The sequence below is a fragment of the Pelophylax lessonae genome, assembly GCF_965119305.1.
Source record: "Pelophylax lessonae genome assembly, chromosome: 11".
NCBI classification, from domain to species: domain Eukaryota; kingdom Metazoa; phylum Chordata; class Amphibia; order Anura; family Ranidae; genus Pelophylax; species Pelophylax lessonae.
In genome coordinates, this window is record NC_138778.1 from 89395268 (window position 1) to 89420758 (window position 25491).

The 25491-nt window shown below is 43.9% G+C and overlaps 1 protein-coding gene across 1 annotated transcript in view; it reads right to left on the reverse strand.

The window, feature by feature from the left end:
• The window catches only part of MED1 (mediator complex subunit 1), a 255618-nt gene that overhangs the window by 152548 nt on the left and 77579 nt on the right, over positions 1-25491 (reverse strand). The window contains exons 6-10 of the mRNA XM_082272995.1: positions 11058-11086; positions 10755-10826; positions 10616-10678; positions 10442-10515; positions 10224-10313 (exon numbers count right to left, since the gene is read on the reverse strand). Of these exons, the coding sequence (XP_082129121.1) occupies positions 10224-10313; positions 10442-10515; positions 10616-10678; positions 10755-10826; positions 11058-11086 (328 nt within the window). The remainder of the gene's footprint in view (positions 1-10223; positions 10314-10441; positions 10516-10615; positions 10679-10754; positions 10827-11057; positions 11087-25491) is intronic.

The following is a 25491-nucleotide window of genomic DNA, read 5'->3' on the forward strand; positions in this document are numbered from 1 at the left end:
AGTCAGACTTCGGAAGACTACAGCGTTTGCGGAGCTGGGAATCGCACTGGTTATCCTAGAGCCTTACGGAATCCCAGCCTGTCATCGAGCGTTAGCAGGCTATGCGTATGCCCAGGCTTCGCAAACGACCTGTCCCTGTCCTCAGGGACAAGCCTGCAAAGTGGCTACTTCGCTGGAACGTCTCAACTGCGGTACGCCGCGTGTTGCTAGCGTCCTGTTCGGCTGACGGCACCCCCACCCAGAGTGGGAGGCTTCCTGTCACAGAGCGGTACCCACGTTTTTGCTGGACCGGTGAGTACCATGCTACCCCTCTGTCTATGGCATTATCTGTCAGGGGATGTATCTGGGGCCTCTGTTATGGGGATGGCAGTCTATGTGGAGTCTGTGATATCCCCCTCATCTCTGTCAGTACGGTTCCCGTGTGTCCCTTCCCCGTCCCTGTGGGGGCTCTATAGCGGATCTGCCATGGTGTGGGGGTTTGCGGGGGTCCCTGAGTCCCTGTGGTGCTTGCGCAACGTTTTTGGGGTACAGGCATGCTTGTGGGGGCCGCAATCGGTGTAATCGGTATGCGCACTGGGTTATAAGGCGCATTAAATGAAACAAAACTCTGATAAGTCAAATTTTATTCAACTCTTAAATCAACTCTTTCACAATAACCATAAAATGGTCTTTCACAATAACCCACAACATTGTTCAGTAAAATAAAATACAAAACTCAGTTTGGTCTTCTTTACCTGGCTCAGGGCGTTTTCTTGCTTCCTCCACTTTCGTACCATTGATTCTTTAATGTTGAATTCTCTTGCAGCTGCTCTATTTCCATGTTGTACTGCGTGACTGATAGCGTTGAGTTTGAAATCCGCTTCGTAAGCATGTCTCTTAACAGGAGCCATTTTTGGGGCAGTGGGTATAGAAAATTAATGAAGGAATGAATGCACACACCTCCTGACTACGATGGCCGTAATGCTCAATCCAAGCAGTGCAGCTTCGTAGCTTACCAAGGCCGTGCTAAAACATTTTGACAGATTTTTGAGCGCCGTGTACCACATAAATCAGTTCTAGGTCAGAAAACAAAGCCATACATTAGGCGCACCGCATTTTAAGGCGCACTGTCGATTTGTGAGAAAATTTAAGGATTTTAAGTGTGCCTTATCGTCCGAAAAATACAGTAATCCATTTCTAGAAGTAGTTTGTGAAGTTAATATCAAGTTGGGTCTAACGACGGAGGCAGAACTTTTGACAAAAAAAGAGCTTGACTAACTTTAAGTGGAGACTTACAATGTACCGGTGTTGTACATCATTCCGATGAGTCGTAAAAATCCAGTGAAACCACCTGGAAGGCCAATAGTTTCCGCAATAGGGGGGCCCCTTAGAAAAAGTGGGAAAATATATTGATCAATTGATTAAAGAAATAGTATTTAAAGTTCCCTGTTATGTAAAAGACACAGGTGACATCCTGTGACTACAAAATCTAGTAATCCCTGAGGGGCCGTACTCTCGGGGATCGATGTACAAACCCAATTCCAAAAAAGTTGGGACTCTGTACAAATTGTGAGTAAAAAAGGAATGAACTAATTTACAAATCTCATAAACTTATATTTTATTCATAATATAATATAGATAACATATCAAATGTTGAATGTGAGACATTTTGAAATGTCATGCCAAATATTGGCTCATTTTGGATTTCATGAGAGCTTCACATTCCAAAAAAGTTGGGACAGGTAGCATTTGGAGGCTGGAAAAGTTAAATGTAAATATAAGGTACAGCTGGAGGACCAATTTACAACTGATTAGGTCAATTGGCAACATGATTGGGTATAAAAGGATCCTCTCAGCGTGGCAGTATCTCTCAGAAGTCAAGATGGGCAGAAGATCACCAATTCCCCCAAAAATAGTGGAGCAATATCAGAAAGGAGTTTCTCAGAGAAAAATTGCAAAGAGTTTGAAGTTATCATGATCTACAGTGCATAATATCATCCAAAGCTACAGAGAATCTGGAACAATCTCTGTGCGTAACGGTCAAGGCCAGAAAACTCTTACTGGATGCCCGTGATCTTCGGGCCCTTAGACGGCACTGCCTCACATACAGGAATGCTACTGTAATGGAAATCACAACATGGGCTCAGGAATACTTACACAAAACATTTGTCACTGGAGTCCTCTTCCACTCCTCCGTAACGACATCACAAAGCTGGTGGAGGTTAGAGACCTTGCGCTCCTCCACCTTCCATTTGAGGATGCCCCACAGATGCTCAATAGGGTTTAGGTCTTGAGACATGCTTGGCTAGTCCATCACCTTTATCCTAAGCTTCTTTAGCAAGCCAGTGGTCGTCTTGGAGGTGTTTTTGGGGTCGGTATGTTAGAATACTGCCCTGCGGCTCAGTCCCTGAAGGGAAGGGATCATGCTCTGCTTCAGTATGTCACAGTACATGTTGGCATTCAAGGTTCCCCAATGAACTGTAACTCCCCAGTGTTGGCAGCACTCATGCAGCCCAAGACCATGACACTCCCACCACCATGCTTGACTGTAGGCAAGACACACTTGTCTTTGTACTCCTCACCTGGTTGCTGAAACATGCTTGACTCCATCTGAACCAAATAGGTTTATCTTGGTCTCATCAGACCACAGGACATGGTTCCAGTAATCCATGTCCTTAGTCTGCTTGTCTTCAGCAAACTGTTTGCAGGCTTTCTTGTGCATCATCTTTAGAAGAGGCTTCCTTCTGGGACGACAGCCATGCAGACCAATTTGATGAAATGTGCGACATATGGTCTGAGAACTGACAGACTGACCCCCCACCCCTTCAACCTCTGCAGCAATGTTGGCAGCACTCATACGTCTATTTCCCAAAGACAACCTCTAGATATGACACTGAGCATGTGCACTCAACCTCTTTGGTCGACCATAGCGAGGCCTGTTCTGAGTGGAACCTGTCCTGTTAAACCACTGTATGGTCTTGGCCACCATGCTGCTGCTCAGTTTCGGGGTCTTGACAATCTTCTTATAGCCTAGGCCATCTTTAAGTAGAGCAACAATTTTTTTTCAGATCCTCAGAAAGTTCTTTGCCATGAGGTGGGACGTTGAACTTCCAGTGACCAGTATGAGTGAGAGCGATAACATCAAATCGAACACACCTGCTCCCCATACACACCTGAGACCTTGTAACACTAACAAGTCACATGACACTGGGGAGGGAAAATTGCTAATTGTTCCTTTATTTGGACTTTTTCACTTAGGGGTCTACTCACTTTTCTTGTCAGCAGTTTAGACATTAATGGCTGTGTGTTAAGTTATTTTGAAAACATATAATAAAATATTTACAAAAAATGTGAGGGGTGTACTCACTATTGTGAGATACTGTACATAGAAAATTAAAGGATAACTGTACTTTTTATACTTAATTCCTTTAAGTCATCCTCTCACCTCCCTAGGCAAAAATCCTCCGTGGAATCCACCACTTTGAATAGCGTTGTTCCTGAGGAGAAAAAGCTCAGTCTTTTAAAGCCGGCCATAGATTCAGGTCAGCAGGACCTTGCCGAATTTCGATCTATGGGCAGGCTGGTTGTACTTAGGTTGATTTATTGACTTAAGTACAACCCGCCTGTTGGGGTTTTTTTTGTACGGTCACTGTCGGCGGCTATAGCCGCCAGTAGTGATCATTGTATTCTGGCAGTGGGGAAACCTCCCACTGTCAAAATACAACAGCAAAGCGATACAAAATACAACCATCAACACCGACTGTATTTTTTCTTACCTTCAGCCTGTGGTTGAAGAAAAGAAAACTGCATAATTTTGGGCAGCCTATGTGGTGAAAACAATTTCAATAGAGCTGCTGGGAAACTATAAAAAGCTGGGAAAGGCATTCCCCACCCCCACGGCACATCCTTTGCTTACATGCATCTGCGGGCGAGGAAAGTCTATGCTGCCTATGACAGCAGGCGGGTTCGGGCTCTTGTCTGTTGGCACCTGAACTAATCCCTGGAGTTTTTTGTGCTGATCCCATCTGGCCCTCCGCAGTCCATACAAGGCACTTATGGATGATATCATATGGGATGGATGAAATAGGAGGGTTGGCTGGGGTCAGCACTATAACAGTTAGATTTGCCACAGTAACTTGCACCACTCTGCATGAGGTACCAACTTTTGTGCCATCCTGAGCCCCCAGTAGAGTGTGCTCTTAACTCCTCACTAGTGTGCCCCCAATGATGTGCCCCCCCCCCCGATACATCTAGTGATGTTCCCATCAATGCCCCCAATGGTGTGCCCTCTTGATACCCCAGCGGAGTACCCCCCAATGCCCCCAGTGGTGTTCCCTTCTAGGCCCCCAGTGGTGTGCCCCCCTGACTTCCCCCATAACCTGTCGACCCCCCGGTACCATGCTTTCCTGAGCCCTCTGTACCATGCCCTCCTGATATTCCCATACTGTGCCCTCCTGACCGCCTTGTACCATGCCTTCCTGAGCCCCCTGTACTCTGCCCTCCTAACATTCCCATAGCAGGCCATCTGGACCCCCTGTACTCTGCCTTTCTGAGCCCCTGGTGCTATGCCCTCTTGAGTCATCTGTACGTTGCTCTCCTAACCCCCTTGTTCCTGCTCACCCGCGCCCACTGCCCTACCTACTACTGACCGCTGAACACTGACGTACCTACTACTGACCTCTGTACACTGACCTACTGTTGCACACCTACCTTCTAATCACCTCTGTACACTGACCTACCTACTACTTACACTCAGAAAAGAAAGCCAGACCTGAAACTAGTTAAGCAAGTCAGCCTGCAGGTCCAGATGTTCGGCCTTCATGATGGACTCCGACATCAGACTTGAGGGGGTTACTAATCCCCAGACGTGAAAAAATTGTGAATAAAAGTAAATGCTGATTTGCTCGCTGAAGGTAACTTTTAAGGTAGGTTACATTTATATTTTTACAGTGACATTAGTTTTAGTATATTTTCTAAGTTTTCTCCATGCCGTCCTTGTCCTTCCTTTTCATTGGAGGCTTGCTAGTTAACTTCTTTATATAAAAAGAAAAAAAGGGGGGGCTGCCGCACCCTAGGGACCTTTGATCTCTTGCTTGTTGTCCAGGTAGATCTCCCCCACTTAAAGGTTGCCTACTCTTGGTCTAGGACAAATCTAGGACAAATATTTTAGATAACCCTCAAAAGAGCCTCAGCCTTTTGCACAGTACAGTATATTGTACAGTATATTTACAATGTATATAAACACCAACTATTTTTTTTAATTGTTTTGCAATAACATGTCTGTCTTTCTCTACATGCATTTCTATTGGAACATTTAAAGTGATATTAAACCCAAAACCAAACAATAATTATATTAGATTGAAAATGGAAAAAATATGGCGCTCAACAAATAAATCACAATAATATAAACCACAATAGTGCTATTAACATGTGCATCAAATTTGGAGTGCAAATAATATCAATTTATAAATCAAAGTCTCTGGTGCTCCAAACATCAAGGTGTTAAACAAAATAACAGCAGCTGATTGAAAATCACAGACTTGATAGGAGTGTATTCCTCAAAGCCTCCACCTCCACACGTTCACCCAGTGCTAGTATATGTACTGCTTACCAGAAGTACAGGACCCCTTGATTATAGGAGGTCATATGCACATATTAAATCCTCACTTAATCCGACCAGACACTTCACCAATGTAGCGTTGTGTTTTTGTATCAACCAGGCACTCTCTCACCATCGAGAGTGTGTAGCCAGACCAAGGGTTAATTCAGGACCAAGCCATAAGTAGAAAAAACATGAAGGCTCTCATGGTGCAGTAATTCACGATAAAAGACCATTTATTGCTTAACCACTTAACCCCCGGAGGATTTTCCTGCTAAAAGACCAGGGGGTATTTTGCGATTCGGCACTGCGTGACTTTAACGGACAATTGCGCGGTCGTGCGACGCTGTACCTAAACGAATTTGACGTCCTTTTTTTCCCACAAACAGAGCTTTCTTTTGGTGGTATTTGATCACCTGTGCGATTTTTTGATCACGCGCTATAAACAAAAAAAGAGCGACAATTTTGCAAAAATAGCAATATTTTTCACATTTTTTTATATGAAATTCCCCAAAAAAAAAATATGAAATTCCCCAAAAAAAAATGTAAAAATCAAAATTTTTTTAAATTTTTGGCCAATTTGTTTTATCCTACCTATGTTTGGTAAAAAAAAATCGCAAAAAGCGTATTTTGATTGGTTTGCGCAAAAGTTATCGCGTTTACTAACAAAGGGAAAGATTTTTGTCATTTTTGTTGTTTTTTTTTTTTAACGCGTAATGGCGGCGATCTGCGATTTTTTTTGCGGTACTGCGACATTGCGGCAGACAGATCGGACCCTTGACTGACATTTTTGACACTTTTGGGGTTACCAGTGACATTTCTACAGTAATCAGTGCTATACATATGCACTGTTACTGTAAAAATACACTGGCAGTGAAGGGGTTAACTTTATTTGGGAGGGAGGGGCTGTGTGTGTCCCTAGGGGCGTGGTTTCTACTGTGATTGGCTGTGGCTCTAGCTGTAAGGACACTGATCAACGGATCTACATACTAGATCCGAGTGATCAGTGTCTTTACAGCGAGGAGAATGACAGGCAGCTTGTTTACACAAGCTGCCTGACATTCTCCCTCTCCCCCGACGATCGCCGAGTGACCGGCGGACATCGGGTCCGCTGGTCACACGCGCGGGGGGGTCCGTGACCGCGCGGGAGCGCGCCTCCGCGGGCGCGCGCTCGCTCCCCAGACCCTCCCAGGCTAGTGACGTTAATTAACGTCACTCTGCCTGGCAGGGGCTGACCGCCGCAGTAAATCTACTTGCGGCAGTCGGCAAGCGGTTAAAATCACACTTACTACAATACAGAAGTTTAAAAGCCTTGAATACAGATATCTCGGTTCCAGAGAGTGAGAACGCCGCTGCCCGCCTGCGTTCCACCAAACCGGAAGTTACGTTCTCACTCTCTGGAACCGAGACTTCTGTATTCAAGGCTTTTAAACTTCTGGATTGTAGTAAGTGTGATTAAGTGAGGATTTAACCACTTGCCGACCGCCGCAAGTACATATACTACGGCGGTCAGCCCCGGCCAGGCAAAGTGACGTACCGGTACGTCACTTGGCTGTCACTCGCTCGCGCGCGCCCCGGCTCGTTCCCTAACAAGTCAGTGCGTGTGACCGGCGGACCTGATGTCCGCCGGTCACTCGCGATCGTTCGCCGGGAAGGGAGAAAGGCAGGCGGCTAATGTAAACAAGCCGCCTGTCATTCTCCCCTGTGTAAAAATGGAGATCAGACGGTTCTACTATGTAGGACCGTTGATCTCTGTTTTTACACTAGTAGCCATGTCCAATCACAGTTAGAAACACGCCCCTAGGACACACTTAACCCCTCCCTCTCCAATACAGTTAACCCCTTCCCTGCCAGTGTCATTTTTACAGTAACGGTGCATGTGTATAGCACTGATTACTGCAGTAATGTCACTGGTAACCCCAAAAGTGTCAAAAATGTCAGTCAAGGGTCCGATCTGTCCGCCGCAATGTCGCAGTCCGGCAAAAAAAAAATAGCAGATCGCCGCCATTACGCGTTAAAAAAAAAAAAACAACAAAAATGACAAAAATCTTTCCCTTTGTTAGTAAACGCGATAACTTTTGCGCGAACCAATCAAAATACGCTTTTTTTTACCAAACATATGTAGCATAAAACAAATTGGCCGAAAATGTTTAATTTTGATCTTTACATTTTTTTTGGTGGAATTTCACATAAAAAAAAGAGAAAAATATTGTTATTTTTGCAAAATTGACGCTCATTTTTTGTTTATAGCACATGATCAAAAAGATCGCACAGGTGATCAAATACCACCAAAAGAAAGCTATGTTTGTGGGAAAAAAAAGGACGTCAAATTCGTTTAGGTACGGCGTCGCACGGCCGCGCAATTGTCCGTTAAAGTCACGCAGTGCCGAATCGCAAAATACCCCCTGGTCAGGAAGGGGGTAAAATCTTCAGGGGCTTAAGTGGTTAATATGCGCATATGACCCCCTATAATCAAGGGGTCCTGTACTTCTAGTAAGCAGTACATATACTAGCACTGGGTGAACGTGTGGAGGTGGAGGCTTTGAGGAATACACTCCTATCAAGTCTGTGATTTTCCATCAGCTGCTGTTATTTTGTTTAACACCTTGATGTTTGGAGCACCAGAGACTTTGATTTATAAATTGATATTATTTGCACTCCAAATTTGATGCACATGTTAATAGCACTATTGTGGTTTATATTATTGTGATTTATTTGTTGAGCGCCATATTTTTTCCATTTTCAATCAATCACGTTATCACGTTTATGTTGCAGTTCACAGTGAAAGGAATTTCACTATACACACAAATTCACGTTTCATTTTATTTTATTTATTAGTGTTTATTTATTCACTACATTCATTTGCGCAGGTTTAAATGGTGACCCACACTAATCACCCTCCCTGATAATTATATTAGAGCTTACCATTTCTAGGATTTTTTGGCTGCATTCACTTTATTTTTTCAGCTTGCTTTCTTCTATTTTCATTTGGTGTTCCAGACAGTAAGTCTGTTTTTTTTTTTTTTTTTTCAAAAGAACAATCTCTCCAGCAAAATGTTACAGTGAACTGTATGTTCAGTTACAGAGATGAGACAAACCATTAAACACTATCTGGGTGCTTATAGGGATCAGCTTTTATGTAAAATCTTTATCCCAAAAGTAAAAAAAAAAAAATGTTTACTGTGACTGCTTTAGTGTTAGCTGGAGTTTAGCTTCAACTTGTTAGTGTATAATACAGGAAGTGTGTTACTGGCCAGGTCACCAGGTGAAAACAGAGGGGGGGGGGAAGCAAAAGAAAGGAAAACTGATGCAGTCACCAAATCTAAGGAATAGTAAGCTACAATATATTACATTTTTGGTTTTGGGTTTAATACCACTTAAAAGGCTATGGTCAATGGAGGTGGCACAGATCAATTACTGAAAGTTATTATAGAAATCAATGGAAACCGCGCAAAGAGCAATGGGCAGTTTAAAGGCACCCTTAAAGTTAACCTTCAGTGGGGTTCCACATTGGGGTGTTTTTTTTTTTTTACATTTATTTAATATATTTCATTTATTTAATTTTTTATACAGAAAGGTGCTATACAACCCCAATGGTCATCATGCTCTCTGAGGATATGTGATATGACAGCCAGTAAGAACAATTTAATAGACCTTCTCTGGGACATAACTTACCATGGAAAGTTGCAAAGATTTGCCCTTGGGACTTTGAATGAGGTGCAACAATGCCCAATGATACAATGTAAAAAGCAAGTTTATTTGGAACATACAATGTCAGCAGGGAAAGTCTTTTCCGGGATAGACATTCCCAGCGGCAGCCAATGGTTCACGAGCATGCAATTTCTTTTAACAGATTTGTAAGTATGGGCCCCTTGTTGGCTCTTAGTGTTTCGCATTAGCAAAACATTATCTACTATCTTTATTACACGCCACAAACGGTTTATTTCTTAGAAACCATGTATCGCATCAACCCCTGAGGATGAACCGCGTTGGGTTACCAGGATGCATTTTCAGGCCTACCATGGATTGTTCTATGGAATACTGAACTTTACTATGAATATATAATATACTATGTACAACATCACAAATCTGTTTCATAATATGGTACTTGTCTGTGTTTACTTGCTGACATTGTATGTTTCCATAAACTTGCTTTTTACATTGTATCATTGGGAATGTCGCACCTCATTCAGAGCCGGTTCACACTACCGTGACCAGAAAGTCGCCCCGTGACTTGAAGAGACTTGTGCACTACTTTGAAGAGACAGGCGACTTTGTCTGTGGGGAATGCCTGGCTAATCTCTTTCTTCTTCCTGGAAAGTCTGATAACAAGTCGTGTCAATTAAGATAAGGAGGCGACTCCCATTGAAGTATATGGGACAGTCGGATCACAGGTCGCCTCAAAGTAGTACAGGACCCTTTTCTGAAGTCGGAGCAACTTCAGTAGTGCCAATTAAGACGGCACTGATTGATTAACATTGCTTTTGTTATGTCAAGCGACCTGGGGCTACACAAGTCACCTCACAAGTCGTGCTAGTGTGAATGGGCTCTCAAAGTCCCAAGGGCAAATCTTTGCAACTTTCTATGGTATTGAGGGATGGAGGTCCGTCTCAGGGTCATCAGGGCATATTTTAACATAACTTACCATGACCTTCATTCAGTGTAATAGAGGCCCCAGTGACATCATCAAAAAGGTCATATGGAGTGATGTAATACTTCAAATTCATAACGTGACCTTCAAAATAAAAAAAAACAACATGATAGCATGTTTATTATAGACAGTCCCCTTGTGCCAATGGCAATTTGAATGTTAACAGCCCTAACAAAAAAGAAGACATTTCTTGCTATTAAAGCAAATATTACCTCCACTCCTAGGAGTCAGGTAGCCTACGGTGCCCTGTAGTATTTTATCCAATACACTGGCATTGGTGAGCTGCCTGAAAAATAGCCACATGCCAAACAAGACCATCAGTTTTTCATTTATAAATGTTCTTAAAAATATGCTTTCAAGCCTAGGCTGGAGAACAGAATGCTTACCAATACATTGCAGCCATTTTTGTTAAGTCCATCTCCAATGACTGAAGTGCCAAGAACATTTTCCTGAAAAGAAAATGTCAGTAACTAAGACAGGAACACACACAATATATACACCACCTACTGCTCAGCAGTCACTCACTTGTCCCCGGGCATCTTGTACAGGTTCACTAGGCTCTTAAGGTACTGAGAGAAATCCTCAAAATTCTTCTCCCTAGAGAACAATAAACTGATCAATAAAAACAAGCTTTGAACACTTGTTTAAAAGAGAATTTTAATTTCTAAGTTGTTTAGGCCAAAGAATGGGGTGGTCGGCAGGGTACATTCGCATTGTACACAATGACAGGATGTCAGCCAGTTTTTGTTGAACCAACTCGATATTCAGCCCGCATGAACCCAGCCTAACCAAATTGTTAATGATACAGAAATATAAAAGGCAACCAACCTTAACTGCTGTACAAGCTCTGGACTACTCTGAAAAGATAAAAGGAAACACATTGGATTAAACCACTGCTAAATAAAAAGCAGAACAGTTGATCTACCTTATACTACCACCTCAATTCCAAAAAAAATGGGATGCTGTGTAAAATCTACATAAAAACAGAATGCAAATCTCATAAACCTACTGTATGTTTTATTCACAATAGAAAACATATTAAATATTTTAAATGAGAAAATAACCATTTTAAGAAAAAAACATGGTCATTTTGAAATTGCTGGCAGCAACACTTTTAAAGAAAATTGGGATAGGGCAACAATAAATCTAGCAAAGTGGCACTAACAAGGAAGAGCTGGATAAACATTTTGCAGTGGATGAAGTTTGGCAACAGTTCAGTAACATGACTGGGAATAAAAATAGCTCCTTAGAGAGCCATTGTATCAGAAGGAGAGATGGGCAGAGGTTCACCAATCTGTAAAAGCTAAGTCAAAAAACCCTATTTCCTTTAAAGCGGAGCTCCACCCAATAGAGGAACCTCCGCTTGTTTGCTTCCTACCCCCCTCCGCTGCCAGGTTTGGCAACTTTCAGGGGCAGGGGGACCTATCAAAACCAGGTACCCGCTCCCACTTTCAGGTAAGATCGCTACACAACGATTGCAGTAATCTACGAAATTTCCATCCCCTCCTCCTTCCCCACACTGCCTTCTGGGAGACACACAGGTCCCAGAGAACTACGGGACCATTCAGAAAGCACAGCAGAACTCGTGCATGCGCAGTAGGAAACAGGCTGTGAAGCTGCAAGGCTTCACTTCCCGTTTCCCTTAGTGAAGATGCCGGCATCTGCACCCAAAGCCGATTGACGAATCAGGTAGGGGTGCCAACATCGCGGGATACCTGGAAAGGTAAGTGTGCTTATATACAAAGTCAGAAGCTACAGTATTTGTAGCTGTTGGCTTTTATTTTTTACAGGCTGGAACACTGCTTTATTTGTACACAACAGGACTTTTCAAATAGCTACTTTGCCTCTCTGGATGGACTATGTGCAGTTGTGCTAAAAGGTTTATACCTTAGCAGAGATAAATAAAAGTACAGCGCCAATCATTAATATAGGACAAATCACTGGAAGGTAAGAGTCCAAATATTAAAACGGATGATAATCCTCAATAGAACAGATGTGAGAGTCCAGCCACCAAAGATGGAGTCAGTAAATGGAAGACATCATCACCCCGTGCAACAGATTAGGTGTCAGCTTACCGGAAACCCTGGACCCCCTGTTCAGGGTATTGCTTATACCTTAGCAGAAATGATATTTTGGCATGGATATTGAAAATGGAAGTGATCATGCCAAAAAAAACGGTCTTTTATTTAAGGATAGCGAGCCATTTATTAATCACATACAAGTGCATCTCAAAAAATTAGAATATCATCAAAAAGTTAATGTGTTTCAGTAATTCAATTCAAAAAGTAAAACGAATGATATATATTCATTACAAACAGAGTGATAAATTTTAAGCATTTCTTGCTTTTAATTTTGATGATTGTGGCTTACAGCTAGTGAAAACCTTAAATTCTGTATCTCAGAAAATTTGATTTTTACATAAGACCAATAGAAAAAAAAAATTTAATACAGAAATGTTGGCTTACTGAAAAGTATGTCCATGTACAGTATAGTACGCATTCACTACTTGGTCTGGGCTTATTTGCATTAATTACTTCATCAATGCGGCATGGCATGGAGGCAATCAGTCTGTGGCACTTCTGAGGTTTTATGGAAGCCCATGTTGCTTTTATAGCAGCCTTTAGTTTGTCTGCATTGTTGGGTCTGATGTCTCATCTTTCTCTTGACAATACCCCACAGATTCTCAATGGGGTTTAGGTCAGGCAAATTTTACTGGCCAATTAAGCATAGTGATACCGTGATCAATAAACCAGGTATTGGTACTTTTAGCAGTGTGGGCAGGTGGCAAGTCCTGCTGGAAAATTAAATCAGAATCTCCATAAAGCTGGTCAGCAGAGAGAAGCATGAAGTACTCCAGAATTACCTGGTAGAAAGCTGTGCTGACTTTGGACTTGATAAAACACAGTGGACCAAAAACCAGCAGATGACATGGCTGCCCAAATCATCACTGACTGTGGAAACTTTGGGACCTTGATACCCAAATGAAATACAAAATGTACTTTTATACAAAAAGAGTACTTTGGACCACTGAGCAACAGCCCAATCCTTTTTCTCCTTAGCCCAGGTAAGACACTTCTGATGTCTTTGGTTTAGGTGTGGCTTGACACAAGGAATTCAACAGTTGTAGCCCATGTCCTGGATACATCGGCGTGTGGTGAGTCTTGAAGCACTGACACAAACAGTAGTCCAGTCCTTGTGAATCTCCCCAAAATTCTTGAATAGCCTTTGCTTCACAATCCTCTCAAGGCTGCAATTATTCCTGTTTCTTGTGCCCTTTTTTCTACCACACTTTTTCTTTCAACTCAAATTTCCATTAATATGGATGCAGCATACAGAGCTTGCTGGTCAAACACAGTGATACCATGATCATTAAACCAGGTATTGGTACTTTTGGCAGTGTGGGCAGCTGCCAAGTCCTGCTGGAAAATGAAATCAGCATCTCCATACAGCTGGTCTTCAGAAGGCATGCTCATCTAGAATTTCCTGGTAGAGGGCTGCGCTGACTTTGAACTTGATAAAACACAGTGGACCAACACCAGCAGATGACAAGGCTGCCAAAATCATCACTGACTGTGGAAACTTCACACACTGCAGACTCTTGGACTTTCATTTCCAAATAAAATGCAAAATTTACTTTCATCTGAAAAGAGGACTTTAGAACACTGAGCAACAGTCCGGACGGTTTTGACGTTGTCTGTGGTTCAGGAGTGCCTTACACAAGAAATGTGACAATTGTAGCCCATGTCCTTGATCCATGTGTGTGTGGTGGATCTTGAAGTACTACCACAGCCGTAGTCCAGTCTTTGTGAATCTCCCCCAAATTCTTGAATGGCCTTTGCTTTACAATTCCTTTAAGGCTGCGGCTATCCCTATTGCTTGTGCACCTTTGTTCTACCACACTTCTTCCTTCCACTCAGCTTTCCATTAATACACTTGGATACAGCACTCTGTCAACAGCCAGCTTCTTTAGCAGTGGCCTTTTATGACCTTACCCTACTTGTGGAGGGTGTCAAATGACTGTCTTCTGGACAACTGTCAAGACAGCAGTCTTCCCCATGATTGGGTCACCTACTGAACCAGACTGAGAGACCATTTAAAGGCTCAGTAAACCTTTACAGGTGTTTTGAGATAATAAGATGATTTTTTTTTTTTTATTAAAAGTTTTATTAGTTTTTCATAGAAAGAATAACAAACAAGCATTACAGGTTCAGCAAACAATTAACAGGTGCATGGCCATACAATGATAAAGATTTTGTGTTCAAGGGAGCAAATATAAACCAAAACGGAAACACTCAGGCATCCCTTGCCTGAAACTTGCATCATCAAACGTAATTAGGTGAGAGCCTGATCATGCCTGGTTCTGCCCCCCGAAGAGACACACTTTAACACACCGCGATAATAAACAATAGGTGTACAGTAGGCAGGTGGAAAGATACCCTCCCATAGGGAGGACAAAAGTAAAATTGAAAAGCAGTAAAGCTAGAAGCAGAGCGGGTGAAAAAAGGGGAAAAGTAGAGGAAAAGGGAAGAGAGGCCAGGGCGAGGCACATCTTTGTCTTTTTAAATTGCTATTAGTGAGGCTAGATACGGATCCATAGGGAGCAGAAAAGAATTGTCAAAAGACCTGCTTAACAAGGCAATGGAACTTTACAAAGATGGAAAAGGATATAAAAAGATATCCAAAGCCTTTATTATGCAGTCATTACTATTCAATCACTTATTAATAAGTGGAAAATTCAGGGATCTTTTGATACAAAGTCAAGGTCAGATAGACCAAAAAAGACTGCAGCCATAACTGCCAATAGAATTGTTTAGGATGCAAACAAAAATCTACAAGTAACCTCAGGAAAAAATACCGGCTGCTCTGGAAAAAGACGGTGTTGGTTGTTTTTAAGAAGCACAATATCATGACAACTCAACAAAAATGAGCTGCTTGGTCAAGTTGCCAGAAAGAAGCATTTACTGCCCCAATGCCACAAATATCAATGCCAAAATTTCACGATTTCGGCCAGGGTATGCAAACTTTTCAGCACAACTTTATGTCCAGATTTTCATGGTCTGTTTTGTTCAGCGGCTCCTGGTTTTCATGTAAAAGCCATATTCCTTTTACCGTACTTATATGTACATTCATGTCAGCTATGAGAATTTTTTACTTTCAGGGCCAGTTCACACCACATGCAGTCCAGTAAGTTTATTTTCTGCATCAAAAACGCATGGATGGTAGGTTATATGTGGTTTTCAATGGCATCGTTCACACCTGTGTGGTCAGTTCCAGAAAAAAAAGCATGCTGCATTTTTTTCTGCACTGAAACGCGGTAAAACACATAAAAACACACCTGGAACACACCAAATGCCCATGTCCTTATTTAAGGTGGAAAAAAATGCACCGGAACGCATCAAAAATATATATGCTGAAACGCATACGGACTGTGTTTCAATGGTGTAAACTAACCCGGAGAGCTATTAGAATCTGGACCAGGTGCACAGAAGATCAAACAGTACTGTGTATGGTTGGCTAGAGCAGACGGCAGGGCAGACCCCCTGATGTCTCCATAAAGAGTACCTGTCTCCTGCCCAAAGCTATAACATAGGGACTTGCTAGTAGCCCCCTTGTGATAGCAATCGAGCTAAATGGAAAAAAAAAAAAAAAGAAAGAACTAAAAGCAATCCTGTTGCCTGTGCACACACAGAAATGCAAACATGTGTATAGGGAGCGCACCTGTATGTGAATAGCAGTAACGCCATACAATTTTGAGGGTTGATATATTTGGTACTTTTTTTTTTTACTATACACTATTTTATTTTGTATTAAAAAAATATTTAATGAAAAAGTAAATGCGAGCAATAAAAATCATTTGCGTTTTTGTTTCCTGTAAATATAGATTTGATAAAATGCGCAAATATTATGTTACATAAAAAATTGCAACTACCTTCTTTTAATTCTACAGTATCTGTGTTCAGAAGATATACAATGGATTTGGACTTTTATATCATTAAATATCAAATGCAGATTTTAATGTGTGCAGAAAATAAAAAAAAATGCTCTAGAGGGAAAGTGGTTAATCCTAGATTCAGACGATGAGAGAGGTGGGAAAATAAGCAACAAACCCAAGTGACAAAGGGGTGGCTGTGGACGTAGTATACTTGGATTTTGCAAAAGCGTTTGACACAGTTCCCCACACACAGCTAATGTGTAAGGTAAAGTCTACAGGCTCGGAAACATCAGTTTCTAAATGGATAGAAAATTGTCTAAAAGATAGAATTCAGAGAGTAGTGGTTAATGATTCTTACTCTGAATGGTCTAAGGTTATCAGTGGTGTACCCCAAGGTTCAGTGTTGGGACCCTTACTTTTTAATATCTTTATAAATGATATAGGGTCTGGGATTAAAAGTACCATTTCAGTCTTTGCAGATGACACCAAGCTTTTAAGTGGAATAACTTCCTTACAGGATGTCTCCAACTTACAAGCTGACCTCAATGCACTGTTTCATTGGGCAACGATGTGGCAAATGAGGTTTAATATTGATAAATGTAAAGTTATGCACTTGGGGGCTAAGAATATGCATGCATCATACATACTAGGGGAGTAAAATTGGGGGAATCCAGAAGGATCTGGGTGTTCTGGTAGATCATAAGTTTAATAAAAGCATGCAATGTCAAGCTGCGGTTTCCAAAGCAAGCAAAGACCTTTCTTGTATTAATAGAGGCATGGATTCCAAAGAGAGGGATATCATTTTGCCCCTGTACAAATCATTAGTAAGACCTCATCTGACCAGACCCTGGCCTGTGGCAGAGGTACGGTGTTACCAAACACCAGCACGTCATGCCTAATGGTCACTTGCTTGCTTTCCAGAAACTGCGCTCTAAATTCTAGCCTTCCCTCCTTCATGTTGTTTAGGTATTTGCAACTGCCACACGCCGCTCGCATTCCCTCGGGTACTTTCACTGGCCCCCAACACAGTGGATCGCTTCCTTATCACCAGAAACGTTGATCGTATTCTATCTTCGGTCTACATTAGGATAGCTGGTAAGGTGAGGGGTAGTTGTGACAGACTCTTGGCTGTTTGGAAGGAAGACATCCCCTCGTTGGATGCTGATACTTGGGAGGAGGGGTTGGGTTATAATATATCCAGGATGATCTCTGCTAGGGATAGATTTATCCAACTCAAGTTCCTTTATAGGGCGTACTATACCCCCCAGAGGGTAGCTAGGATTTACCCGGGTAGCTTGGAGGTGTGCCACAGGGGCTGCGACCAGGTCGGCACCTTCATGCATATGGTGTGGTTTTGTCCTGTGGTCCAGACCTTCTGGGGGGAGGTGGTCACTAAAATACAGGACATGGGAGTTTCCATGATGGTCCTGGATCCCCGTGTGTTGCTGCTGGGTCACTGCAAGCGGGTCTCCCCTAGGGTCCACATGCAGCTGTTTGTGTTTTATCTCCTATGCTAGAAAGGTTATCCTACTTGGTTGGAAGTCGTTCGACCCACCTCTGGTGTCCTCTTGGATAGTGCTGGTTGACTCGGTTCTTCCCCTGTACAGACTCACATACATGAGTAGGGGTGCCCTCAGAAGTTTGACAAGGTATGGATGGGCACTTCGACGACCATGTGACCTGCCTGGATGTTTACTTCGCAACTCTCTCTTCTATACCCGTTGTTTTGGGGTTTCCACTCTCTCTCTCTCCCCCCCCCTTCTTCTCTGGCCCTCCTCTGTTGCCCCCCTATTGCTGTCTCTCGTCTCTTGCTTCCATTTGCCTCCTGGCCTCCTTTTCTGTCCCGCTGCCCCCCCTGCCTTCGTGCTGAACGCACTATTTCATTGGAGTTGTGCCCCCCCTTTTTTGGATTTGTATCACCAACTGCTAGTCTACCGCGTTCATTTGTGAACTATTTCTCCCTCTAAAGCACTTTGTACCGATAATTGCCTTGCCTTGTACCATTGTACACTGTTGGATTTTTTCTAACCTGTATCTACGCTTGTTAATGTTGTTTGTTGACGATTGATTTTCTTTATGCTGCAGAAAATTAATAAAAACGTTTCTGTAAAAAAAAAAAACCTCATCTGGAATATGCAGTTCAGTTTTGGGCACCAGTTCTCAAAAAAGGATATCGGGGGAACTGGAGAAAGTGCAGAGAAGGGCAACCAAACTGATAAGAGGCGTGGATGAGCTCAGCTATGAGGAAAGATTAGAAGAACTGAATTTATTCTTGCTTTAGAAGAGGAGATTAAGGGGGGGATATGATGAACATGTATAAATACTTAAGAGGTCCATATAGTGAACTTGGCATTGAGTTATTCATTTTAAGGTCAACACAGAGGATAAGGGGGCACTCTTTACGTCTGGAGGAAAACCGATTTTGTCTCCAAATACGAAAAGGTTTCTTCACTGCAAGAGCTGTGAAAATGTTGAATAGACTCCCTCCTGAGGTGGTTCTGGCTAGCTCGCTAGATTGCTTTAAGAAAAGCCTGGGTTCTTTCCTAGGTGTACATAATATAAATGGGTACTAATATTTATAGGTAAAGTTGATACAGGCCTCTTGACCCATATTCGTGGCCTGCTACAGACCTGGAATACCGGACTGCATTCTTGGTTCGGCCGATGCAACCTAATTAAGATGTCGATCCTCCCTAAAATTTTGTACCTGCTGCAGGCGCTTCCTGTGCAGATCCCGGCCTCATTCTTTGCCCAAACCCACAGCATCTTCCTGAAATTCATCTGGGCCCGCGGGAGGCCTAGGCTGTCTCGTGCCCAGTTGACTCTGCCAAAGCACTCTGGGGGCCTGGCCCTCCCTGATGTAGCTAAATATCATCAAGCGGTCCACCTCGGCCGGCTGATTGATTGGCGGAGACATGGTACGGGTAAATTGTGGGTGCAGTTGGAGAGGGGACAGACTGTCACCTCCCTGGAGGGCATGCCATGGGTTAGGGGGGAGCTTCCACGGGGCCTCCGGGCGCATCCCACGATCGGCGTGACGATTACAACCACTCGTCGCGTTCTTTCGCACCCCTCCATATCCACGCAGTCATCCCCGCTTTACCCGGTCCTGGGTAACCCGGAGTTTTCCCCTGGATTGGAGGACTCGGCTTTCCGCGGATTGATGTCCAGGGGCGTTTCTCAAGCAGTCCACTTCCTCAGGGGATCTCGGTGGCCGACGATAGAGGAGCTGATGTCGAGCAGTGGCTCCTTTCGACTGGGGTTCTGGCACGCTGCCCAGGTACACCATTATCTACGCTCCTTACCGGACCCCTCGTCATTCTCCAGGGACCTCACTCCCTATGAGGAATACTGCGTGGGGGACGGGAGCCTGCCGGGTACGCTGTCCAAATCCTATGGCCTCCTGCTCTCGCCGGGAGAGGACTATGTCCTCCCTGGGTTGGGCAGGTGGGAGCGGGATCTTCAGCTGCAGCTCACCCCGGCGCAACGCCTGAAAGTATACGCCCTGGCTTTGAAGACGCCGACCTGCGCGAAATTGCAGGAGTTGAACTATAAGATCCTTACCCGGTGGTATAGGGTTCCCTCTACTTTGCACAAAATTTTTCCGGACACACCGAACCTTTGCTGGAGGTGCCAGAGTGATGTGGGCACGATACTCCACATTTTCTGGTCATGTCCTCGTCTACGCCCTTTCTGGCAAGCCGTCCGGGCCCTCTTGGGGGAACTATCGGACCGGGAAATCCCGGATACTCCGGAGTTCTTCCTACTTCAGGTCTCCTCTACACCGATCTCGAAAAGTAAAAAATCGATTATCCCCCATGTTCTGAGTGCTGCCAAGGCTTGCATCCCGGTGCTATGGAAGACGACTAGAGTACCGACTATAGGGGATTGTATGCGCAGGATGGAGGACGTGAACAGAATGGAGGACCTCACCCTCACGAGGCAGCATCGCAGGGAGCGGTACGATAGGATTTGGGGTTTCTGGAATGTCTTCGTGCTCTCTGACAAGGGCAGGTCTCTGATGTGCGGCTGATCTTCACCTCGGGAGTGCCCGTGGGTTTTGTCCATGCGGGGAGTTGCCCCTTCTGCCCCCCCCGTCCCCCCCCCTGTCCCTATCCTTTCACCATCCTTCTTTGTCTTCTCTGTGTGTCACCCATTCTCGGGCTCTGTTCCCTTTTATCTTTTCCATTTTTTAGATAAAATTGGGGAGCGACGGCCGGAAACGGTTATTCTCTCTCCGTAATGCAGCTTCTTCATATGCTTGTATTAGTGCCTGGCTATCTGTGAATCGGGTTGGATGTGCCTGCACCTTCCCCGCCCTCGGGGATGGGTCCTATGATTTCGCCAGGACCTTCATTGATCTTCGATCTGCTGTTTTAGTATGTTTCTTCTTTCAATGATATGTTTGTTACATATGTCTGTATGGTACCTGTCACAGATTGTTTCTCGACTGTTGTTCCTTTTTCATAAATAAAATATTTGAAAAAAAAAGTTGATACAGGGAATATCAGATTGCCTCTCGAGGGATCAGGAAGAAATGTTTCCCCTGCTGTAGAAAATTGGATCATGCTTTGCTGGGTTTTTTCGCCTTCCTCTGGATCAACTGTGGATATAGGATTGTGTATATGGGATTGTATGGTTGGGTTTTCTTTACTGTTTTTGTTTTTTATTGGTTGAGCAAGGTGGACTTGAGTCTTTTTTCAACCTAACAATGTAATTAGGTTCTGAACTTAAAGGAGCAGCTTGAAACATCTTATGGCAGAAGCTGGCATCAGCCGAGTGCTAAACATCCACCAGATGGCGGTTTTGCTAAAACAGACACCCAATCCTGAAAAGCTGAGGTGCCAACTGAAAGAGTCCAGTGAGCCCTAACAGGAAATAAAAGAAACCCCTGTGATTAAAGGCGTACGCCTTACAGATAATCTGCCTCATCTACCTAGAAATAGCGGAGAAAGACGCAGGCTACCCTTACGAGAGCTCACTAGCAGCACAAACGTTTTCCAGTTTCAAATAGAAGCAGTGGCCGTGAAGTAAACTCTGCTCACACTATATCTAAACAGTGGAGAGAAATCTCTTCAGGAATCTATTAAGCCAGACAAAAGAGAAGGGAGGATGATATTCTTATTCAGGTGAAAAGAAGAGACCATCTTGTAAAGAAAGGAAGACTTCAATTTCAAAATACACTTGTCCTTACTATAAAAATGGAAAGGCTCTTTACAGGAGAACCGCGCCAGTGCCGAGACATGTCCTGCCAAAGTGACTGCCGTGAGAAAGGTAACCTTATGAATAAGATAAGAAGAGGATTTTGCAAAAAGGCTCAAAGTGAGGCTTCTGAATGGCAAAGAAAACCTGATTAAGATCTTATAGTAACACCATGGGCGATATGTGAGCTACCCCTTGGATAAAAGTCTGTATCAGAGTGTGAGTGGTCAGGTCTTTGCATTAGAAAAGCCAAGGTCAAAACTTGAACCTTAAAAGGAAAAGTATAGAATAAGTAAAAAAAAAAAACGAAACCTTCTTACTAACCCCCATACTGCAGCATTAGCAACATGATGCATAACTGATGATCACTTAGTTCTTGGTCTGCTCTGCTCAGTCGCCCCTCTATGCTCTGCTCTTCTAGTGCTCAATGGAAAGCCAGGCTGAGCATGGAACGGGAGTGGCTGGCTCTGGCTCTCAGCCATATGCTGAAAGGTGCAGCCAACTGTCAGTAAGGCAGCCAGATGAATCCTGACAACATTGTTGGGATCCTTCTAGAGCCTGGCTCGGCTCTGCTATGTTAGCTGATAGGCGAAACCTCAAGTTTCCCATTGGTGACAGGTGTCCTGGAAATCTTCAGGTGAAGAGACCATTACCCTGCATCCAGGGGCTAAGGGCTGTGTGGATAAGGCTGGTGTGAAGGAGGTGTGGGTGGAACAGAACACACGTGGCGAGCAGGCATATACACTGGGCTTTTATTGAAAATAAGGTGGTGGTCACACAGCAAGGATAGCAGAGTTCTGGTAGGCAAAAGGCTAAGTCCGTAACACAGGGATGGGCACACAGCAGGGATAGCAGAGTTCTGGCAGGCAAAGAGTTTAATCCATACACAGGCTGGGCACACAGCAGGGCTAGCAGAGTTTTGATGGGCAAAGGTTTAAATTTGTATACAGGCTGGGCACACAGCAGGGATAGCAGAGTTCTGACGGGCAAAGGGTTAAATCAGTATACAGACTAGGCACACAGCAGGGATAGCAGGATTATCGCAGGACCAGAGCTAAGTACGTTACACAAGGCTCTCAGGGTTAAATCCTCAACAAGGGGCACAGCAAGGTTTAAGGGAACCCACCAGAACAGTGGTCTCAGCAGAAGAAGGGCACAGAATAGAGTAAAGTCTCAGTGTCCTGAAAACCAGACAGACAATGCAGAACTACAAGTCCCAGCAGCGCAGAAAGCAAAGCACAGCCCATATGGAACTGTCTGTTTGCATAGTTCCATGCATCTTCAAGACTCCTAGAAAAACCTACAGCCCATCTGCTACACTTTCCAACACTGAAGAGACTCTCAACAATCTGACACTTTCTGTCAGCATAGGGAACTTAAATTGTACTTTGAATTCAACACATGGTGCTGGCACGTCTAGCTTTTCCAGCTACAGGAAACCATGCTGTCTGCACTTCCTGTGATCACCTTCCTCTCCCACCCCCTGCGGGGCACAGGAGCTCATAGATTAATTAAGCTGACAATTGGTCTGCTTACACACTGTTGATTTCAACAAAACAAAAAAAATATATAAGTATATATTTCTGACCTCCGTTAAAACTGGGATATGCCTTTTGGCCCAGGTCAGGATTAAATCAGCCTCAGGAAAGGGTGTGCACTTTCTGGTTCTGCCCTCATGGTAGATGTAGGCCACTGCTGTGCCTTTGTCTAATCAAATCTCCCTCAGTTGTCCACCGATGAAGAGACAGGTGAATGGCCCTTAGTTCTAAAAAGTTGTGGAAAGTATGGATTTCCTCACCGACCAAGTTCCTTGGACCAGGTCAGTCCCTAGGACTCCTTTCTAGACTGACAGGCTGGCATCCATCGTGAGAACCATCCAGAACAAAGAGGAGAAAATATGTCCCCCGATTCCAATGCAAGGTTGGTCAGTCACTAGTTCAGCGATAGCCTGGTCTTGGGAAACAGGCACACAGGCCAGTCCACAGACTAGAGAAGCTTGTTTCATGCAGTCAGCACATTGAGCTGCAGAGGCCTGGAGTGAAACTGGGCAAGCATTACCACCTCAAAAGGAGATCACCATCAGATCCAGTAATTATACACAAAAGACGACTGAAGCTTCTTGGAGCCAAGAGTCCAAACATTAGTAAGAAGAGCGAACGACCTTTCCTAGGGGAGAAACACCTGGGCCACTTCCAGGACTAGACCCAGGTACACTAAGCAATGGGTTGGATCCAACCTAGGGAGGTAAAGGATCAACAAGAAGTTCTGAAGTGTGAAGATGTTATCAAAGAGGGCCTGGGCAAACCACTGCCTCAAGAAGAGACCATCCAGATACTCCACAATGTTGTTTCTATAGGAGTGCAGCAGTGCAGAACACTCCTGCGATAGAATCAGCTGACTGTGTAGTGTCACAGGTGCCTGGTCAAATCGTGGATAATCTCGTAGATGCCTTGCTGCCCTCTAGGACTGGGGTCGCCTTGACAGTACGGTGAGGATAGAAAAAGAAAAGAGGGTGGACTGGCCTAGTGCATTATCCAACAAATTTAAGAAAAAATATGAAATAAATCATACAGAGGTTAAAAACACGCTCGTCAGCCCACGTGTGGCTCTCTCTAATCGGTTGCTGGAATCACCAAACCTGGGCGTGGGGGACCTGGATGAGACCCCTCTGGCTGACGCATTTCAAAGGACTGGCATTCTTCTTCAGAGCCTAGCTTGAAATAGCTTAATTCACAGTACTTATACCCTACAGACACACCCACGACGTGAGAGCCATGACCCCTCCCATGAGATGGAATGAGGGAGAGTTAAGAGGTGAAGTGAACCACATGAGCATCGCAAAAGCACACAAGGCAGATATGCAGCTACCAGGTGAATGACAAATGCACATGCTGCATTAAGATACGGGACCCCCAACAGCCAAAATCATCACATCTGTACTACACTCTAAAAGCTAGTGATGAGTGACTATATCATTAAATAGCAAACAGCTAGGGGATCTAGAGATGGTAACTGTATTGTGAACGTAGTATCACTGTATGTGCACTTACCACAATGATGCAGGTGACTCAAAAGGGGGGGAAGGAATGTGCAGCACTCAATAGCTTTGAGATCCAAGTGTGGGAGTCACTGGGGTGTTCGCTGGAATAACACAGCGTGGTTCTGCTGTGTGGAACCCACACCTTACTGAAAAACCCAGAAGCGGGGCCGGAAATACCTTCCAGCGAGCACTTCCTGCTTCTGTGCATGTCATTTCCCCTTCACAGTCCGCCGCTATCTTGGTACAGACCAAAATGTAGAGTTCCGAATTCTCAGGAAAACAAAGAGTGAAACGCAGATGTCACCATGGGTTCAGGGGAGTGAAATCAGTACTTTTTCAATGTGAACCAGAGCTACATGGTTCTCACTGTTTACAGTCCTACCAACAAAGTATATCTGTGCATTATCAATATGATCTCATGCCTGAAAGAGTGGATATACAATAGGCAATATGTGTATGTTGCCACAATGATATTAGCAAATGCTTGAGGTGCCCTATCGTTATTAAATATCTAGATAGCGTGTGTTTATATAGAGGAGTGCAACGTTTGTCAGAAATACTGAAAACCCACAAAAGGAATACATCCTATATTTGGAACCTTTTTTCATAGGAAAACCTTTGACCTCTACATTTTGGTCTTTACCAAGATAGCGTTGGCCTGTGGAAAGAAAATGACATGCACAGCAGCAGGAAGTGATGGCTGGAACTTATTTCCAGCCCCACTTTTTTTGTAAGGCGTGGGTTCTACATAGCAGAACCACACTGTGCTATTACAGAGAACACCCCAGCGACTCCCACACTAGGATCTCACAGCAAAAGAGTGCTCCACAATCCTTCCCCCATTTGAGCCACTTACATCATTGTGGTAAATGCATATACAGTGATACCATGTTCACAATAAAGTTAACATCACTGGATCCCCTAGCTCTTTCCTATTTAATGATCTAGTCGTTTACAGAGTGTAGTACAGATTTGTTGATTTTGACTGTTGGCGGTCCTGTATCATAATGCAGCATGTGCATTTGTCATTTCACCTGGTAGCCGCATATCTGCCTTTTGTGTGTTTTTGTGGTGCTCATATGGTTGGT